Genomic DNA, 17756 nt, shown 5'->3' with positions numbered 1-17756 from the left:
TGTGTGTGTGTGTATTACAGACCCCCCATATCTTCCACGTAGGAAAGATTTTTATATATGTAAAAAAAATATATATAATTATATGCATAAAAACCTTAAAAACGTGGTCTGCAGCATCACTGGCCACCCTACGCACACACTAAACAAAGCATACGTACCACAGCGAGGAAACAGTAGTTCTTAATATGATAAAGACCACCAGAAAGGGTCAATACACAAGAGGGCCAAAGTCAGGGGTAGAGGGACAACGTTAGTTGCTATCCACGGCGTGACACACAACAGAATTTTCTTTAAATGCATTTAAATATGTAACTCTTAAATAAAGAGCACAGAAAAGCTGTTCTGAATGTACTGTTGCCCAGCTTGTTTGATTTCAGCATCCTTCTACGCAGGGCCTGATCTTGCGCTGATGTTCAGACTCTCTCCATGCCTTTGTCCCCAAAGTTTGGTCTCCAGGATCCAGACTGGTCTTCATTTGTCTAATTATCCTTTGAGGGAAGAAACTGATCTATCAACTAAAGCCACGCTAATTATCTAAATCATGCTCACTGCTACTGAAAACGGCATGATTATTTTTTCTCCAGCAACTAAAGCGGATTCAGAGTTATATAATACAAAACCCTACACATACAGGGCCAAGCCTGCCTACATTTAAATGTTATTTGGCAAGCAATCAGTGTTTCAGAAAGAAATTAAATGACTAATCCCATCGATTTTTTTTTTTTACTTATTTTCTGATACCATAACTGAATTTTGGCTTGGATAATCACTTTTAAACTCACAGTAGATTTAACAATGATTAAATTCCTTTGACAACAGATGCTCAGGAAACAATCAGACCTCCTAACGCATGTGATTACAAGTAATCGCCATCGTACAGGTAGCTAGCCATTAGCTGGGTACCATGTTATGCAAGTACTAGAATAATGACAACTACGCAAAACAAAGCAAAGGCAAGAGAACTTTGTGTATCCCTTTATTTGTCTCCCAAACTTACAAGCTGAAAACTTTCCCTTTCACTCTCAAAATGTTCATCTCAGATGACAGCAAAATTACTTCCCTTCTTAGTTCTGTCCAGTTTGTAAGACTTCAGCAAGAATCACTAATAGCCACTTTTAACAACTTAAGGAATTAAGCAAGTTATTTTCAGAGCTTATCAGGAATCATAAATGCCCCTGAAACAGATGGCCTCCTTGTAAGATTTATACTGAATAGTGACAGTTTAAAAATACTACCAGGGAAGTGATAAAACTTGTGTTTGAGAACCCTGCAGTCAGAGAAATTTAGAGCCTTGAAAATACTGCTTTAGACATCTTCACCCTTCCATCAAAAGGCTGCAAGGGCCCCAGACACAACAGAAATCGTGCAAGAAAATGAACACATTTAAAAGCCAAAGGTACTGCTTCACAAAAGCTCCAAGCTCTGCTGCTGGAGACATCTAGGTGATGGCCTTTCATGGTACAAAACACAGTGTATAGATGCTTTCCTCCAGTGATCAGGAACTAGGACTAGCTATAATGAAGGTAAGATTAAGCAAGTTCCACTACACCAGAAGAGAAGAAAAACTGCAAGCGGTCTACGTGCTCAGGGCACAGGCTGGAAACAGGCTAGCTCCATGTAAGAATTTGAAAACGAGGGCATCTGAAAAAACTGTGTCAGATCAGAAGCATAAAGTTAGCAGAACACCACTAACCTGAAACCTTCGCCTTGCGCCTAAGTGCATCTGGCTCTACCTTTAGCTCCTTATCATAACCCTACGTATTTGTACATAATCGTCAAATACATCACAATGTCTTCAGCCCTTTAGCGATGCACATCTACCTTTCTAATCACTGAATTCTACCAACTTGGGGCAGGGGGACAGACAGAAATCTCATTTTGACTTAAATTTTGCATTTTAAGTTGTGTTGATATATAATATCGTCTCCACGATTAAGAGTCCTTTTAATCCCAGCCCCTCTTGATAAGAATAGGTGCAAAACACACAGCACAGATTTAGAGATTCTGGTTTGTTCCCTCTCTCCCTTCTCCCATGCTGTTCACTTTCTCCAATCCAATATGAATTCTGCTTGGACACAAAACTTGGGTTTGACCCATTCTGCCTCTTAATCTGAGCGTCCTCTCACAGGGACCGGTTCAGAGCAAGCGTATATTGGTTTGTCAAGGTCAGCTTCAGAGAAGAAACTACACAGAAAAGAGGGTCAGATTCAGGGGAGGAGAGTTTGACAGAGGAAGATAACTTTGTGTATCTATAGGGAATACACAACATCACCAGAAACTTCCAAAATTTCCGCACCAAGGCAATTCTGACACGTCCACCCTTCCTCCTAAAAACCACTGTGGTGTTCTGAAAAGATGAGTGTACTTTCATAAAGGTAATAGAAAAAGCCTCCCCAGATATATTCGCTTTAATGATAGGGAAAAGAGCTATATCGCAGATGTATGATGGCAATGTATTCAACTCAACATGATACATCTTCCAGAAAATGACTTCTTTATTCTAGGTTTCATCTGATTTTAAAGTTTTCCCCTTCTAATTTAAATCACAGCGAGTCAAATTCTGATACTCATTCAACAGCAGATTTGTAATTGGTCAGCCTTCTATTTTAACAGATACACTTCAAGTATTAATCTTATATTGAATTTATAGTCAGATTGATTCTGAAAAGTATTCAGTGACAAAGCAGCACAAAAAAGTGAGCACGTATGCATATATTTTGTGAACAACAGCTAAGCCACAACTGCATAAGTAGATTCTTTGAAGTAATTAATGCTCTCATTTACAGATTTGACACATTCGCAATTAGTTTAAGAGTAGGATTAGAAAGGATTTGTTGAAATACTCCCTTTACTGTGAGTGAATAGGATATGACATTTAGACAACTGTTTTCTAGAAGAGCCAAATGGGGATTTAAGATAAGATTTTTTTATACCCCGCTATCGCAAATTGGAAATGACTAATAGGGCATCACAGCAAAGCTTTCTTCTATTTTGCCGACCTTAGGCCATATGCTTAATACAACCCGAATCTTTTAAGTAAAAATCCCTCTCCGCCCCCCCAAATCAAATGCATCAATTCATTGGAAAAAAGCTTTCTATACAAGTATAAAATTCCCGAGAAGGAAGCTACTGGCCTCTAGTTTAAAAGCAAATATTAATAGAGACAAAGGAAGGGGATAATCTGATGCACACTGAATGAATCTCCGGGCTCAGATTCTAATCCTGAAAATACAAAATTGTATTTGAGGGAGAAGTTATTCAGCCAATCTGTTATACTAACTGATCTGCTGATTTGGCTTCATCTTCCTATCACCAGTACACAGTACCTGCTTCAGTTTAAAACTTTCACTTTTTTTTTTTAAAAGATCACATACTGTGGGGAAAAAAAAATTAATGGCATACAGACCTGGTTTCCCCCGGCATTATGACATTCATAAACTCCAACAACACCATCTGCAAAATGGCCCAAAGTGTCAAGGCAATTGGTACCCTGCTGCAAAGCCCCAAAAGCTATATCTTGATGATCAGGTACCCTAAAATAAAACCAGAAATATCTGCTTAGTTCAGGGTTTTTTTTTTTTAACTCCTTGTCTTTACTCAAAGTATTTTTAAGATGACAGGTTAAAGATGAGTGATGACTACTATCTGGAAATCTCAATCATCTTCTGAGGAGGGAAGGCAATTATCTGATCATAAACTGATCAAACATGAGTAAACTTGCAAGCTTAGGACAGAATACAAAATAACTTGTACCAGAGAGTGAGGATGAACATACAAACTCAGCATAAAAAGCATATTAAAGATGACTTATCATTTAAGGTCACTCAAGCTTAATGCTACCAGTTAAGGTCTTGTTTTTTCAGCTAAGCTAGCTCCTGACAGTAATATGACATTCTACATTTTTCCCCAGATTGTTTTTACTGAAGTGTTAGAAAAGCGGTTAGGAATTAAAAAATAAAAAAACCCTATGTTTTGCTGATATCTGTTTGCTAATGGCTACACATAAAGTGCACTCATACAGTACGGAAATACCGAGGCAAACCCATTCAACAAAGTACAGTTGTAGGGTAGAGTCCACGAGTTCATGTCAAACAGTAAAGTAAGGGCATACCAGCTCCTTTTAAAGCTTCAGACTATAATACAAGTATAATAATTCAACCCAGCAGAACGAGCACATGAGAGATGACACACAGTAAGACAACATTACACTTAAGTAATGCTTATAGTACCACATTTTCCAGGAGAGCTTGCAAGATACATTTTTTTCCAACAAATTAAACAAAAGTAAATATCCTCTGGCACTTTTAAGAGAAAATAAAGAATAACTTCCTTCCTCAGCATCGTCCTGGTTTATGAGACTCTTTAGTATGTGCGGTTCTGTACATGTTTCACTAGGGCTGTAATGGCCGGCGCTTTTGCGTTCCAAGCCTGGACGCCACGACCAGTTACCTGACTCCACAGACATGAAATGCCCTCAGGAAAGAGACAATCATTCTTATAAGCCACACACAGTCTCTTACCGTTACGCTACCAATATTAAGTTGAAAGCAGACAAACTAGTTTATAGACTCAGATCTGACAGACATCATTATTAACGGGTTATTGAACAAAAACCTTTTTACCCTTTCAAAAAGTGTTTCTCTTCAAGGATTTTTTACTAGTTTGGATGCATTCACGTTACAGAAATTGTTAGCAATGTTACCCCTCATTTCCCTCTTCTTACCGCCCCCCAACCCCAAAAAAACTTAGCGATTATCCAGCGACAGAGAACAAGAGACAGAAAGAGCAGAAGACTCAGCTTCCTAAAGTCTTGGGCATCTACCCTTGTCTGCCAAACATACAAAGCACTCTTGCCTGCTGACTCTCATCATTTGTACGGTACTTGATTTATAGTCAGGTTCATTCTGCAAAGAATTTAGTGACAAAGCAGCACACAAAACAGTGAGCATGCATGCATATATTTCATGAACAATAGCTAAATCACAACTGCAGAAGTAGATTCAGTCTCCTCACTCAACTAGGCATGCGCTTAGGCAAAGGCAAAAGCTTTAAAGGGACAACAAGAGCAGGATACAGAATGAGCAAGTGGCTTGTGTAGGAGACTAACTTCAGGCTCAGGTAAGTCGAGTCCTTTGGACACTATTCTCTAAAATACCTGCTACTGCAGCTGTAGTTGCAGTAAGTAGAAAGAGAAAAAGCAGCTTATTAGGGAAAAATGGCTCTTTAGGAACAGAACAAATAAAAACCCAAAACCAAATAAGCCCGCATGAAGCATTTAATTTAGTTGTGAAAGCATCCTTTACATCCAAGGAAGGAGAAAGAGAAACTGATCATTTCTGGGAAGGGCAAAAAAGCTAATGCCATACTATCTCTGATTCAGCCAAAACTCACCGTAACTCAGGATAAACATTTTCAAGATACCACTTGAAGGGTTTGCAGCTAAGTCTCCTTCTGAGTTCCATTCGGCTTTGAATACTAGAGGGGGGGGAAAAAAGGAGCAGTTTTAAAAGTCAGGCTGCTGTCTGTACACACACCAAGGAATACACAAAAATTCAAGAGCAGTAGAACTATATCTTAAAGAGATAAGACATAAGAGCTAGCACTGCTTTCACCTCAGAAGGTACTGTCTCACGAAGACGAAACGAATAGGGTAAAGAAGCACTTGTGACTTACTTGCCGTAAGGTACATTCCTGGCTGAAGGCACCGCTGCGTAATAGAAATTTTTATACTCATCCATCCAGACTTCTGCTGCCCTGCGTGTATTTCTAGGGACAATCATATGAAACATACAGGTTATATTTTTTCTACCCGCAATTAAACCACGTCATTTATCCTTGGGTTGATTTTAATCCTTCCTAGTACTACACAGTCAGCTGCTTCAAGCCAGGCAGAAGATTCCCTATTAAAGACCCAAGTAATAGAAAACCATTAGAGAGTAACATAACTGAAATCAATGCATTTACAATGGAATTTATGTCTTTTCCACACTCATCACTGCTTCAGGTTTTTATCCCAAATTTAATACATATCTTGGAGATCTTTCTGCAAACTTCACGAAGATTGTTATGCTGTTGTTTGTTGTTGTTTTGTGTTTTGTTTTTTTTTTTTGGTAAGAGTAACTTGATAGAAGCCAAATTCAGTGAGCATTCATCTGGTCAAGCAAGCTAATTGGAAACATAAAATGCTTAACAATTGGCAATATTTCATGTCGTCTTCTACCTTTCTGAAAACAGATATGCTAACATAGGCAAGACATATTTTAGTCTTCATCCTATTCCTACCAGCAGAGCATTCAAAGTTCCCAAAAGACATAAGCTGTCGTGATATTAAGGCTATGAACCAAGCAAGTCTGCTGTAGCTGAGGTAGCAGAGGAGAATGAGCAACTAGAAAATACTTTTAATGATTTAAAAATGAAGAGACTTTAATTATTGCAATAAATGTGCAAGACACTAACTTAAATTCTTTACTTCTAATCAAACAAATCTCTAACTAAAATTCCTGTATTTATGTAACTGGTGTCTTTAAATGTTCTTTTGGACTGCAAGAGGGTAATGCCTTTTTCCATCCCCTGGCTTCCATGTAAAGCCCATTTACTTCTACTGTTGGCAATTTTACACTTAGAAAATTAAGTCTTATTTTACTTGCGACTCCCATGCTCTGCAGTTTATTTTACATTTGGCAGTAAGTTCCTCTAAAGCAACTGGACTAAACTCAGTCAGCCAGTAACAACTAATATGATTTTCCAATTCAAAAGACAAAAAAAAGGCAGGATAAAGTGAGTTCTTCTTGCAGGTTACCAAGGAGGAAGGACATGAGGAAGAAAAAAAAAATTTTTTTGAGGACTGCTTTTTCCCTGCAAAGATTCCTTTAATTTTTTTTTTTGCAAGCAAAATCCCCATTCAACCTAGACTAGAGAGCTATTTCAGATGAACTTCACTTGCAGTCTCTCAGCCCTGGGGGAGTGCCAGCAGCCACCCCGCACCTGCCCCTCTTGCTTGCTCGGCAATCAGCTTGGTTGCCCACAGCCCAAACAGATTTTGGTGGCAGGAGAGGAACTGTTCGGTTTGCCAGGGTTTAACGACTCCAAAGGCACTTTGAAAGCCCGAATGCACACCTGCATCACGCTTCCCCATCCTCAGGCATGAACAGTCCGGGCTTAGCGTGACACGAATATGGAAACTGGGTAGATGCTGAGAACTGCCTAAGCTAAACGAGTAAGACCCCAAAGAAGGTTAGGTACTGAGGAACACAGCGCAGGGTGTGCTCAGCACTTAATGCCGAGCCACAGTTAATGAAACCTAGCACCGAGCGATCAGAGGGAGCTCTGCACGGAGCAGACCGGGGTCTGCAAGGTTCATTAACTCGACTAAAGTGATGTATTAAGGCAGCGCATCCCGGTCTAACAAATCCTGCCAGACACAAGCTGTATCTGCCCACACCACACAGCCAGGATGCGATCTCCCCTCTCATGAAACAGGACTGCCAGTCTCTGATCCAAAATCACCAATTTGTTTTGGCTGTCAAAAGGCAGTGCACGCTGACTAGTCAGCTAAAAATAGGATGCTTACCCAGAGCCCTCCAGAACAAACTGCATACAGTCAAGGGACAGATGATGGTATAAGCTAACAAGTCTCCACTGCAAGACCAGCACAGATTCCACGCACCAAGTTTCTTGGCACCATGGTCCTACACGTATCTGACAATATCAGTATTACAAGGGTATCCCATTACCTTCGGTTTCTCATTCTCTCATTGCTAAAATCAATTTTAAGGCATTCTGTTACATTGGCTTGACGCCCAAGAAAGCTGAGTGAGCAGAAAACCTTCAAATAAAAAAGCAGGGTTGACAAGTTGCTGTAAGTGATATGCAACTTTTCTAGTTCAATTCAAAAATAATTCCAATGAAACAAAGAATTTTAATGGCATTTCAGAATTTGAGACAGTTGGACAGCTAAGGACACAGGTAATAAACCACTTGCAGAGAAAGGTAGACCTGGGAAGGGATGTAAGTACCCAAGACATCAGTTCGCAGGCTTCAGCTTTCCTCATCATTCAAGAACATGTAGGATCTCTTTTCAAAAAGTCATTTTGAACACAAATGACTGGAAAACACAATGTGACTTTTTTAAAAAAAAACCAACAAAACACAACAACAAACTGTCATAGTAATTGACAGGACATTTGAGTGATCAAATCACAATGATGATTTGACTTCATAACAAAACCCAAAAGCTTTAATCCCAGTATCTTAACCACAGAATCTTCAACCCCTGCTAATATAATGCATTTCTATGTCTGCTACATCCTTGCATGTGTACAGCCACACCTTTTTCCTACTCTTGAGTGATGTTTAAGTACCTATTTGCATCACAAGAAAAGCAGCATCTTGGCAACAGCCCAGAGATAGAAAAGCTGCAGAGGAGTGAGAAAACTGCACAGTTTATATATTTATTTATTTTTATTAACTATGCTCCTTGTTATGACATTGTCATTTTAAAGCCTACCGTGAAAGGTTAAGTTTAATTAGTAGACCTTTCTACCCTCCTGAGGCACACTATAAATACTGGAATAGAGATGTGATGTATTAAGAGAGAATATTCCATTTTGTTTTCCCATCAGTACTATTATTCATTTTCCACTGTAGCATAAAATACAGATCTCGAAGAATAGGGGACCAGAAAAATCCCTTACTATAACTACTGGAAGAAACAGGACAGTGACTTTATTTTAGCAGACTACTAAATTCATTAGAGTCACCTTGGTGGCACAACCAGCATGGCAGAGAAGAATTACACCCTAAGGAGGTTCCTCAATCTAAGGCAAAACACAAGCCCACATCTATCGGCAGCTTAGAACATTCTTATGAATGTAAGTACATCTACGCTCTCTGTGTTGCCTCATGTTAAACAGAGTTTGGGCTCCATATCCCTTCAAGGATAAATAAACAATTTTATTTCCAGCTCTTAACCCACAGAACCTTTAGCTAAGACTTGTACTTCTTCAGCCCTCTGAGCATCAAGTCCAATTCTCTAACCAAAACCTACAGTGATTCTTCAGCTACAACTGATGGAGCTTTGATCAAAGCATCCACCATATACTCACGCAGTACCTTCATCCACACTACTTCAAAACCACTATGAGCGTGAATCAGAATTGCTATTCTCATTCTATAGAGGAGAAACTGAGGAAATAGCTCAGTATTTCAGCTACTGCTGTACGTTGTATCAACAGCAAAATTAACAGCTAATTAACAGCAGAATTAAAATCTAAGCTCTTAATACTGCAGTTTCTTACATCTATAGAAAAAGTATTTTTTAACATAGCACAGGAAAAGGAAATATGATATAGAACAAAGTTGCCAACAGACTGGCACAAATGCCAGAATCAGTCTACATAATCATGTGCATATCCCATACTGATCTTGTATTAACAAAAAGCAAGCAAAGCATATTCATAACTTGGTGTATTCTGGCTCTTAGTGAATGATGAAATTGTTTCTATAAAATGAAGATTTATGAGAGAGTTCTGAAAATAAAGCCTTCTTTAAAACCAAATAAACACAAAGTTCTCAAAATTGGTAGAAAGCCAAGCTACGCATTTCCTTCTTTTCCAGATTCTCAGGCCGTGCCTACTAGAAGTTTCCCTTTTGCAACTCTCAAGTTTGTCTCTCAGTCTGTGTAGTTGCCTCGAAGTCGTTAATTTCCTTTTAATTAATATTTTTCCACGCTAGGTAATATTGCAAAGATTTCTAAAGACAAGATCCTTCAAATGAAATTGCTGCCACCTGCTGATCATCTGAAAAAACCCAAAACATTGATATTTAGCTGAAGACTTGACTGAACAGTTACCTTGCAAACACTGTTCCACTCCCACCGGGAAACGTGTAAGGATGCTGTTTGCGGAATACGTGACCCACTCTGCTGCAAGGGATGATTTCTAGGCTCCCACCACATTGCCAAACTCTGAATGAGATCTCTGAAATAAAAATATAAATGAAACACCAACATCACAAAATACTGTAATTTTGTAGCATACTACTTACAGAGAAGGCTTTTAGTGATTATTGCTGAGGAATTCTAGGATAAACAAAGGTGTATCTGAGCATTTATTATCCTCGAAGCTCAGGAGGAATAATCGTATTAATTTGGAAGCAAAACTGTGTGTCTTCTCTTAACTGAGGTTACCAGCGTTCCCCAAATTCATAAGTTAGGTCCATATGTACCATTACTGTGCTTTATCTAAAGCGTAAGCAACAGTAGATAAACCTAACAGATAAATTAATGGTCTAGCTTACAATAAGATTTTTCAGCTAAAGATGGAACACCACAGTGGACAAAATCAGGGCATGATAAAACAATCAACAGATCTGAGCTGCTAACTTACTAGAGCAGATAACCAAACACTGGCCATGGAAGGAGTTCGATCAAGTCAATCTCGATTTGAAGACAGACTGAATAAAGATGCAACTTCTGTAAACTGAAGGGTATGGACAGTGCGCTTCCAGGTCGATCTAGTGAGCTGACCCAGCTAGCGAGGACAAGAAGGTCTAGAAATATTTATACACCTTTCTCTACTTGGACCTTTGACAGCAGAAGTCATCTCGTGCTGACAGAGAACTTTTCCTCATTCGTTCCAAATAAGCGCAGCGAGAAGGGTGTTTCCAGTAGCACCGTTTCGGTTTTGCTGATACCCCCTTTAGCCCAGCAGCTGCTACCAGTTACTGAGTGGTACCCTCAGTTCCAAGCCTCTTCATAACCGTTCAGCATCTTTCCACAGATTAAATAATAATAATAAGGAGCTCTAATTTGAAGTCAGTGTCTACCTTTTAAGACTTACACTAAGTGTCATTCCGTCCCCCAGAAGCCTTCCTCCCACATACACCAAATACTATACTCACACGTGAACAAAATCTCATATAATAGCTGCTCTGTACATGCTTGAAGGAAAAATGCAGAGTTCTAGAAGGCATAAATATAGCGTACAGAATTATTCTGCAAGTCCATCTAGCTGGTTATTTGCATGTAACATCAAGCCGCTGATGCAGAGATACGCTCGAGAGTAAAGAGGCTTGACGAGTGTACACGTTAAATTTTAAATAGCACATCACAGATTTCTGGTATCTGGTGTATGTGTCATTTACTGCCAGTTAAATCATAGGCCACGTGATTTTTACTCGTCTTCAGTTAGTCTGGCAGCTACAAACAAGTCATTAGCTGTCTGCTGCACTGACTGACTTTGCCTTTTCAGGGAGCAGAGAAAAGGCACCCCAAAGTCCCCATCTCCTCCTTCCCATGGAGGAGGGGGGACAGAATGCAGCAGGAGCAACACAAACAGCTTTCTGCATGCCGTCTTCTCACCTCGAGTGAGGAGCTGTTGCTTGTGCCCTTTCCTGCTAACAAGGCTTCAGTTATCAAAGCACAAAAGCAGCTGCTAAATTTTCAGAAAAAACTCGGTCACTCAAGTACATCCTTGCAGCTAGTCAAATATTTAAGTGCTCTAGGGGCAAAAGAGGTTTTCAGAGTGAACGTGAATACTGCTGTAGTAAGTTTATCCAATGGCTTTTCAGGACATTTTAAAAAAAATGAAAAATTATGATATTCATGTTAATGCAATTTAGCAGTATACAGCCAAAACAGAAACACAGAAAGTAATTGTTCAAAACACATGAGAGGTTTCTTCAAGTATTGCATAGGAAGGTCAGAGACTGGATTGTAAGGATGTCTCTTCCAGCCTTTAAGTTTCTGACAGGGGTGTTAAACATTTGGTTACCATGCCTCCATATTTAGTGTGCTGTATACAGCAGGCATTTCCTTGTAGGCCAAGCATGTACTCAATGCATATGCATATTTCAGTAACTCAAAATATTAACGAGTTTTTACAAGTTCGAGGTATTTTAGGATTTTGTAGCTAGCGTGTGCAGTAGAGAAGTTTCTATCCTTAGAACTGGTCCTAAAACACACTACTTAAAACATCTGAGATGCATCTCTACCCTATAAAAAAATAAATTAATGACAGACTGGAAATCTTGAGAAGTTGTAGAATACTTCTCCTCCCAAATCTTTTTTGTTTTAATACAAGTATACTGGTCTTAACTGGAAAAAAAAACCCTTTGTATAATGCTATAATGCAAAGAGGCAAAAAACCCTACTAAAGCCAGATCTAGCCACTAGGTCAAAGAATAAATGGCTAAAGTACAAGTTCTCTCAGTACCCCCTCCCTCTTCCCTAAATCTCACTCATTTAAACATCTGAAAACAAGGAATTACAGCAAAAATGCCTTCTCAATCACAGTTATCTCATAGGGCTAAAAGTAGGAGTATAAAATTAGAAGACTCACCAAGTTTAGATACCAGGCAGTATAGTAGTATTAATGTTAAGAAATAGAATTATTCTTCAGCCAGCCAAGTTTTAATTGATTTCTTAAGGCGTATGCAAGAACATTAAACTCAGGAACTCCTGTGTTCTACTTTTCATGATTAAATTTCAGCAACATCTTAAAACACGCCTTAAAATCGCCAGCATTCAAACATTATTGTATTTTAATCAATAACTTCAGGTGAGGATGCGACTTTCAAAAATTCTGAAAGTAACTGCCTGTCTACATCCTGTAATTTTTTTACCAGCCAACTTCCATTGCAAAAAAAATTTCACTGCTTAATGAACAAATAATTTTATTCTGTCATCTTCAGCATGTAATTCCTACCTTCTTTTAATTCTTTCATTGAAATAAGCCTTTTGGATTTTGCCAATAACGCATGTGAAGTTTTAACTCTGGTTTTAACCCTCTGTGCACAAAATCAGGAAGATCGTGACTCCATGACAGTAAAGACAATGATGAAACTTGCTTTCTTTCAAGACTGATCCAAAGGTAAGTGATATACATACCTAAGTTTTCTCCACCCCAAACATCCATCATCATGTCATACTTCCCTAGTTCTTCAAAATAGGATTTGTCCATCACAAATAACCCACCAGCTATCATGGGTGTCCTAAACAGACAAGAAAAATTAAATACTTACAGAACCATGAACTGGGAGGTAACCACTATTTGCACCTCAAGGTTAATACCTCCTTGAAAAAGTTTGCAATGCTTTTGAATGCAACTCATTTTGCATCTACCACTTCAAATATTGTTTGCACACATTTCTATGGCATATATAGTGCTATGACCAACTTCTGAGGCAGTTTCCAAATCTCCATTTGGCTCACAAGTTCCTTACACAAAGGGTGGTAATTTGTGCCAGCAACGAAACATTAAAACCGATGCTGTATTTTTAGCTCTCAAAACATACCAACTTTAAACAAAGTGACATCTACTTTTTGTTAAGGGTAAATAATCTCCTAGTGTGCTTTAATCTACTTAGTGTACTAGTGTATTTTTTTTTTTTAAACACAATTTATTTCTGAGAGTCTCATAATGCTACATAAATATGAATTAAGTGTCAATATTAATGAAAGCTATAGTAAAGATCCCCTTTCAGACTCAGAGAAGATTATTTCTAACTTTGTTTACTTGCAGAGGGAGAAGTGGTGGTACAGACATACTTTATGGGAGCAACTGGATTTCCTTGCCGTGCTCTTCTTTGTTCTGGTGTCATGTAATCCCACTTGAACACCAGGTTCCAATCAAAGCCTTCAAGAAGAAAATATTAGAGTAGCATGTTAAAAAGATTGTGGTCATGATTCAAATTATAGTGACATAATATTGACTGAAAACACTGGGAACTGTAATTTAAAGGAAAAATTAAAACTTCTACAAATTCCTGGGTAGAAGACAAACAAGTAGGAGTCCAGAGGGAAGGTAAAGAAGTTGACAGGTACTGGTACAGGTTGCCCAGAGAAGCTGTGGCTGCCCCATCCCTGGAAGTGTTCAAGGCCAGGTTGGATGGGGCTGTGAGCAACCTGGTCTGGTGGAAGGTGTCCCTGCCCATGGCAGGGGGGTAGAACTGGATGGGCTTTAAGGTCCCTTCCAACCAAACCAGTCTATGACTCTATGACAGGACGATAAAAAAAAAGTAATCTCAAATACCAAATAACTTTGATTTCTCTTGTTGCCATCTATTACACGAAGTAAGAAACCCTGTCAAACAAGTGACAAACCAAAAGCCTTAAGTATAAATCCAACTTCTCATACCCTTACAACAAATAGAACATTACATGAAGATCTTCCAGCCATTACAAATGCTCTCAACAGTCTTTACTGTACAATTGCATTTCAACTCTTACCAAAGACACACATATTTATGATTCTACAGGCTTTATGCAGTAGTCTCGGTCCTCCTCTATCAGCAGAACCTCTCTATCATGAAAGCCACAATAGGTTATGTAGCTCCCATTTATCTTATTAACGTTCACTTAACTTCCCGCTTTCACACTGATGCTTCTAAGTGCAGCATTTTTTAAATCTGAGGCAAGCACTAAAGCACCAAAACCTTACTTCCCTTATGCATGTACATACCTACGCGTACACAAAGCAACAGCTGATCCCGTCCTTTCGTGACTTAAGCACAGAAACACATAAAGATCACTAGAATAGACAAGACCAACAGGCCTCCTTCAGCAGCTTTCTACCTGACAGCCATTTGAATTACCTCCTTTGGGCAACGATACACATCTGGTATAAGACATACTTCTTATAGGAAACACTTTCTTAACAGTTTTTGAGCTGGGTTATGCCCATAAGTATGAACATCTATTAAAAAACTACCCAAGGTCCATAGCCCTCTCCCAGTACACCTAGCAAATCAGCCTTATACAGACTGCCTGCTGCCAAACACATTTAGATCCTATGAGGTCATATAATGAATGATTTCCAGATTTCTGGTGTGCAGATGTCAATAGCTTTCTTTCTCCAGCACAAAGACAAAGCAATTAATTTATGGGGAAGTGGGGGAAAAAGCTAAGGTAAATAGACAACAATTACAGTCCTACAATCTCTCTGGCTGCATCCATAAATGTGCATAGTAATGATTGATGCAGAGAGTTGAAAACAAAACAGCTTTCATTTTAACTCTCAAAATATTTATCACACATACACACAATACAGAAATTATCCTGAACAGTTTTTACAGCATGCATGCCAACTCTTTCTCTCCATGTTTGAGTATTTCATGAAGTGTGGCACTGTAAAAATGAAAGACTGTCTAACTACTCCAAAACTCCAAGTAGCAGAAACAGTAAAATGGCTACAATCTATAGTACTGCAAAGCCTCCAGCATGAAAAGTAAAATGAGCTCCAATATTTCCATGCAGTTAAAAAGTCGCATTTCACCATACATACCCAGCAAAATTACTTGCATCTGGGAGAACTTGAAAAAACCTACTGTTCTCCAGCAGAAGCTGTAGAGATAGAGTTACGTATACTCCAGTGAACACAAGGGGTCTCTTTTGGAACACAGCACTCTCTACAAACTCCGAACAACTGCATAAATTGTCTACCCATAAAAACTGGTTTTCCGTCTCCATTTTCACTGACTCTGGGAAAAATCTGCACTCGGTGAGATAATATCAGTAACTCTGTAAAAGGAGTATTTTTTTTTAAGCGCAAGTGCATATCCAATATGAAATTCTGCCCAGTGTAAACTGCATCATAGGCATACTCTAAATTATTACATCTCAGTTAGCTACAGTTTATTCGAGTAATTAAAGTGTTTCTCAGGGTGACATAAACACTTTTGCAAATCCTTCCTCAAAAAAAAAAAAAAACAAAAAAACAAAACTGTAACATGAAGTGCATGGATTTAGAATTGGCCAGACTTGGGAATTTATTCAGTCCTGTCTGCTTTAAAGTTTGTAGCATTTGCTAGGTTGCTTGTCTTGGGTGACTAAATCCTTTCAAAACAGACCAGCCACAAATGCTGTCCCAGCTGTCTCAACTCTCCATGCTTCAGCCGCACAGATATTGTATCTAAGGTTGAACGCATAGTTTGGTTTCCATGTTTAGACTTGGCCCCAGTGAAAGTGTCCCATGATGCCAAATGCTGTAGTGCCTCTAACATGGTAATCTGTCCTCTGGGAATTGAAAAGAAATAAATTATTCACATTTCAACAGATCCCCAAATAGCTTTAAAGACTGGTACGTCCAAAATTTCCATTGTTAACATTAAAAAAAGAGATAGCTTCGCACTCCTCAATCCAGAAGTACGGAGGCTTGATGCACTTTTAAAAAAAAATAAATCTATTTCTACTGTGTACAAGGGGAGAAAACGAGCCCTCAAAAGTGGAAAAAAAAACAATTGGGAAAACATAGTTCCAAAGATGAAGCATGAAAAGCAGTAACAAGTGAAATGATCTCTCAATCTTCTCCCACGTCATTTGGGAAGAACTAAAGAGCACGAACCCTGCAGGAACCAATCGAAGGTTTCAATGAAAGAATTCCTCCTCCTACTGCAGACAACAATAAAAGGCTCATAATGGTATAGAAATTTCCATACTTGAGGTCTAATGAATAGATTGGGTAAAAGCCTTAAGGTTTTAATAAAGCTGGCACACAGATAATAGCACAGAACTATACATTAGCATACTGTGAATATATGCACTGTAGGTGTTATTTCAAAACGTTAATTAAAAGGATATAGAACCTCTCACCTACAGATCACGGACAAACTTGAAGCGTATGCAACCTTATGCAAATATTGCTTTTATTTTAGTTTACTGGAACAACACTTGGTGGCCAGTTAGAGACTAGTAAACTGAAGGAACAGGGCTTGAAATTGTTTTCCTTCCTCACTCAAAAAAAGTCCATTCAGAAAAAGCTGAAACACTGTGGGAACAGCACTGCATAATTTCTATATCATGGCTCATCTTATATCTTTATGCAGACAGTTCAGTCTTAAAAACCTGTAATGAGTAAGGATTTCAGTGTGTGGTTGTTCTCCTCCTCTTTGGAAAAGGAGATGGGAGAATTTATTTATTTAGTTATTTTTATTGAGGGCTTCACAAGTCTTTTTACCATTTGCTGTCAACAGTTGACTCCAGCTAGACATAGTGAAACTGTAATACTTCTAAACTCTATTTAATAGGGAATTTTGTAACAGTAGAGGTATAAACACTACAAATTTTCACCGTCACACATTACTCTCTTCACAATTACAGATCATGACTAACAAAAACATTTCTTTTTAAACAGAAAGCTTTGGAATGTGATTTATTCAGAAGAGTTTAATTTTTTTAAGCAAACGAGCATCTTGAAAAAAACTCATAGGCACTGCATTGCTGATAGGTTTCTAAGCTAGTGAGCAATTAATGCCTGTCTTATCTAAAAAGAGAATCATAAGCTCTGGCCATAAGCGGCTTCCAACATGTTTACACAGTCCTACAAACATTGGAGCAGGTCTTGCACATTGGTAAGAGGCAGCATACACTTACAAGAATTAGTACAATAAAGACGAACTGTTTTAAAACAGACAACAATAAGGTCAATTAAAATCTGAGCCTAGAAACAAGCGACCCACTTAAAACTAGATATATGAAAGGCAAGAACAGTACTTTAACTGCTCATTCCACAACTGCAGTGATTATGAGCTTTGATTCTTGATGCCTTTTTTTTTTTTAAAAAAAAAAATCTGTATTCCAGTACAGGTACATACCGCCTTTTAAATCAGCTGACGCCCCCACGTACTGGAAGTTGTCCATATTAATTACATCAATAATAGGAGACACAACTCTGGTCTTGTCCTAAAATAAATATTAGAAAGTAATATTGAAATAATGAAATCAATAGATGAAGATTCAGGCAGGATGAGATGTTGAACAG

At 38.5% G+C, this 17756-nt stretch overlaps 1 protein-coding gene across 1 annotated transcript in view; it reads right to left on the bottom strand.

The window, feature by feature from the left end:
• Window positions 1-17756, bottom strand: part of GALNT2 (polypeptide N-acetylgalactosaminyltransferase 2) — a 42295-nt gene that overhangs the window by 2422 nt on the left and 22117 nt on the right. Inside the window, exons 7-13 of the mRNA XM_009700295.1 lie at window positions 17590-17677; window positions 13547-13634; window positions 12887-12990; window positions 9851-9977; window positions 5674-5766; window positions 5392-5475; window positions 3407-3533 (exon numbers count right to left, since the gene is read on the bottom strand). Coding sequence (XP_009698597.1) covers window positions 3407-3533; window positions 5392-5475; window positions 5674-5766; window positions 9851-9977; window positions 12887-12990; window positions 13547-13634; window positions 17590-17677 — 711 coding nt within the window. The remainder of the gene's footprint in view (window positions 1-3406; window positions 3534-5391; window positions 5476-5673; window positions 5767-9850; window positions 9978-12886; window positions 12991-13546; window positions 13635-17589; window positions 17678-17756) is intronic.

Source organism: Cariama cristata, unplaced genomic scaffold, assembly GCF_000690535.1.
Source record: "Cariama cristata isolate BGI_N322 unplaced genomic scaffold, ASM69053v1 scaffold410, whole genome shotgun sequence".
Taxonomy (NCBI): Eukaryota; Metazoa; Chordata; class Aves; order Cariamiformes; family Cariamidae; genus Cariama; species Cariama cristata.
The sequence above is the reverse complement of the archived record's forward strand: the minus strand, read 5'-3'. Positions and strand labels throughout refer to the sequence as shown.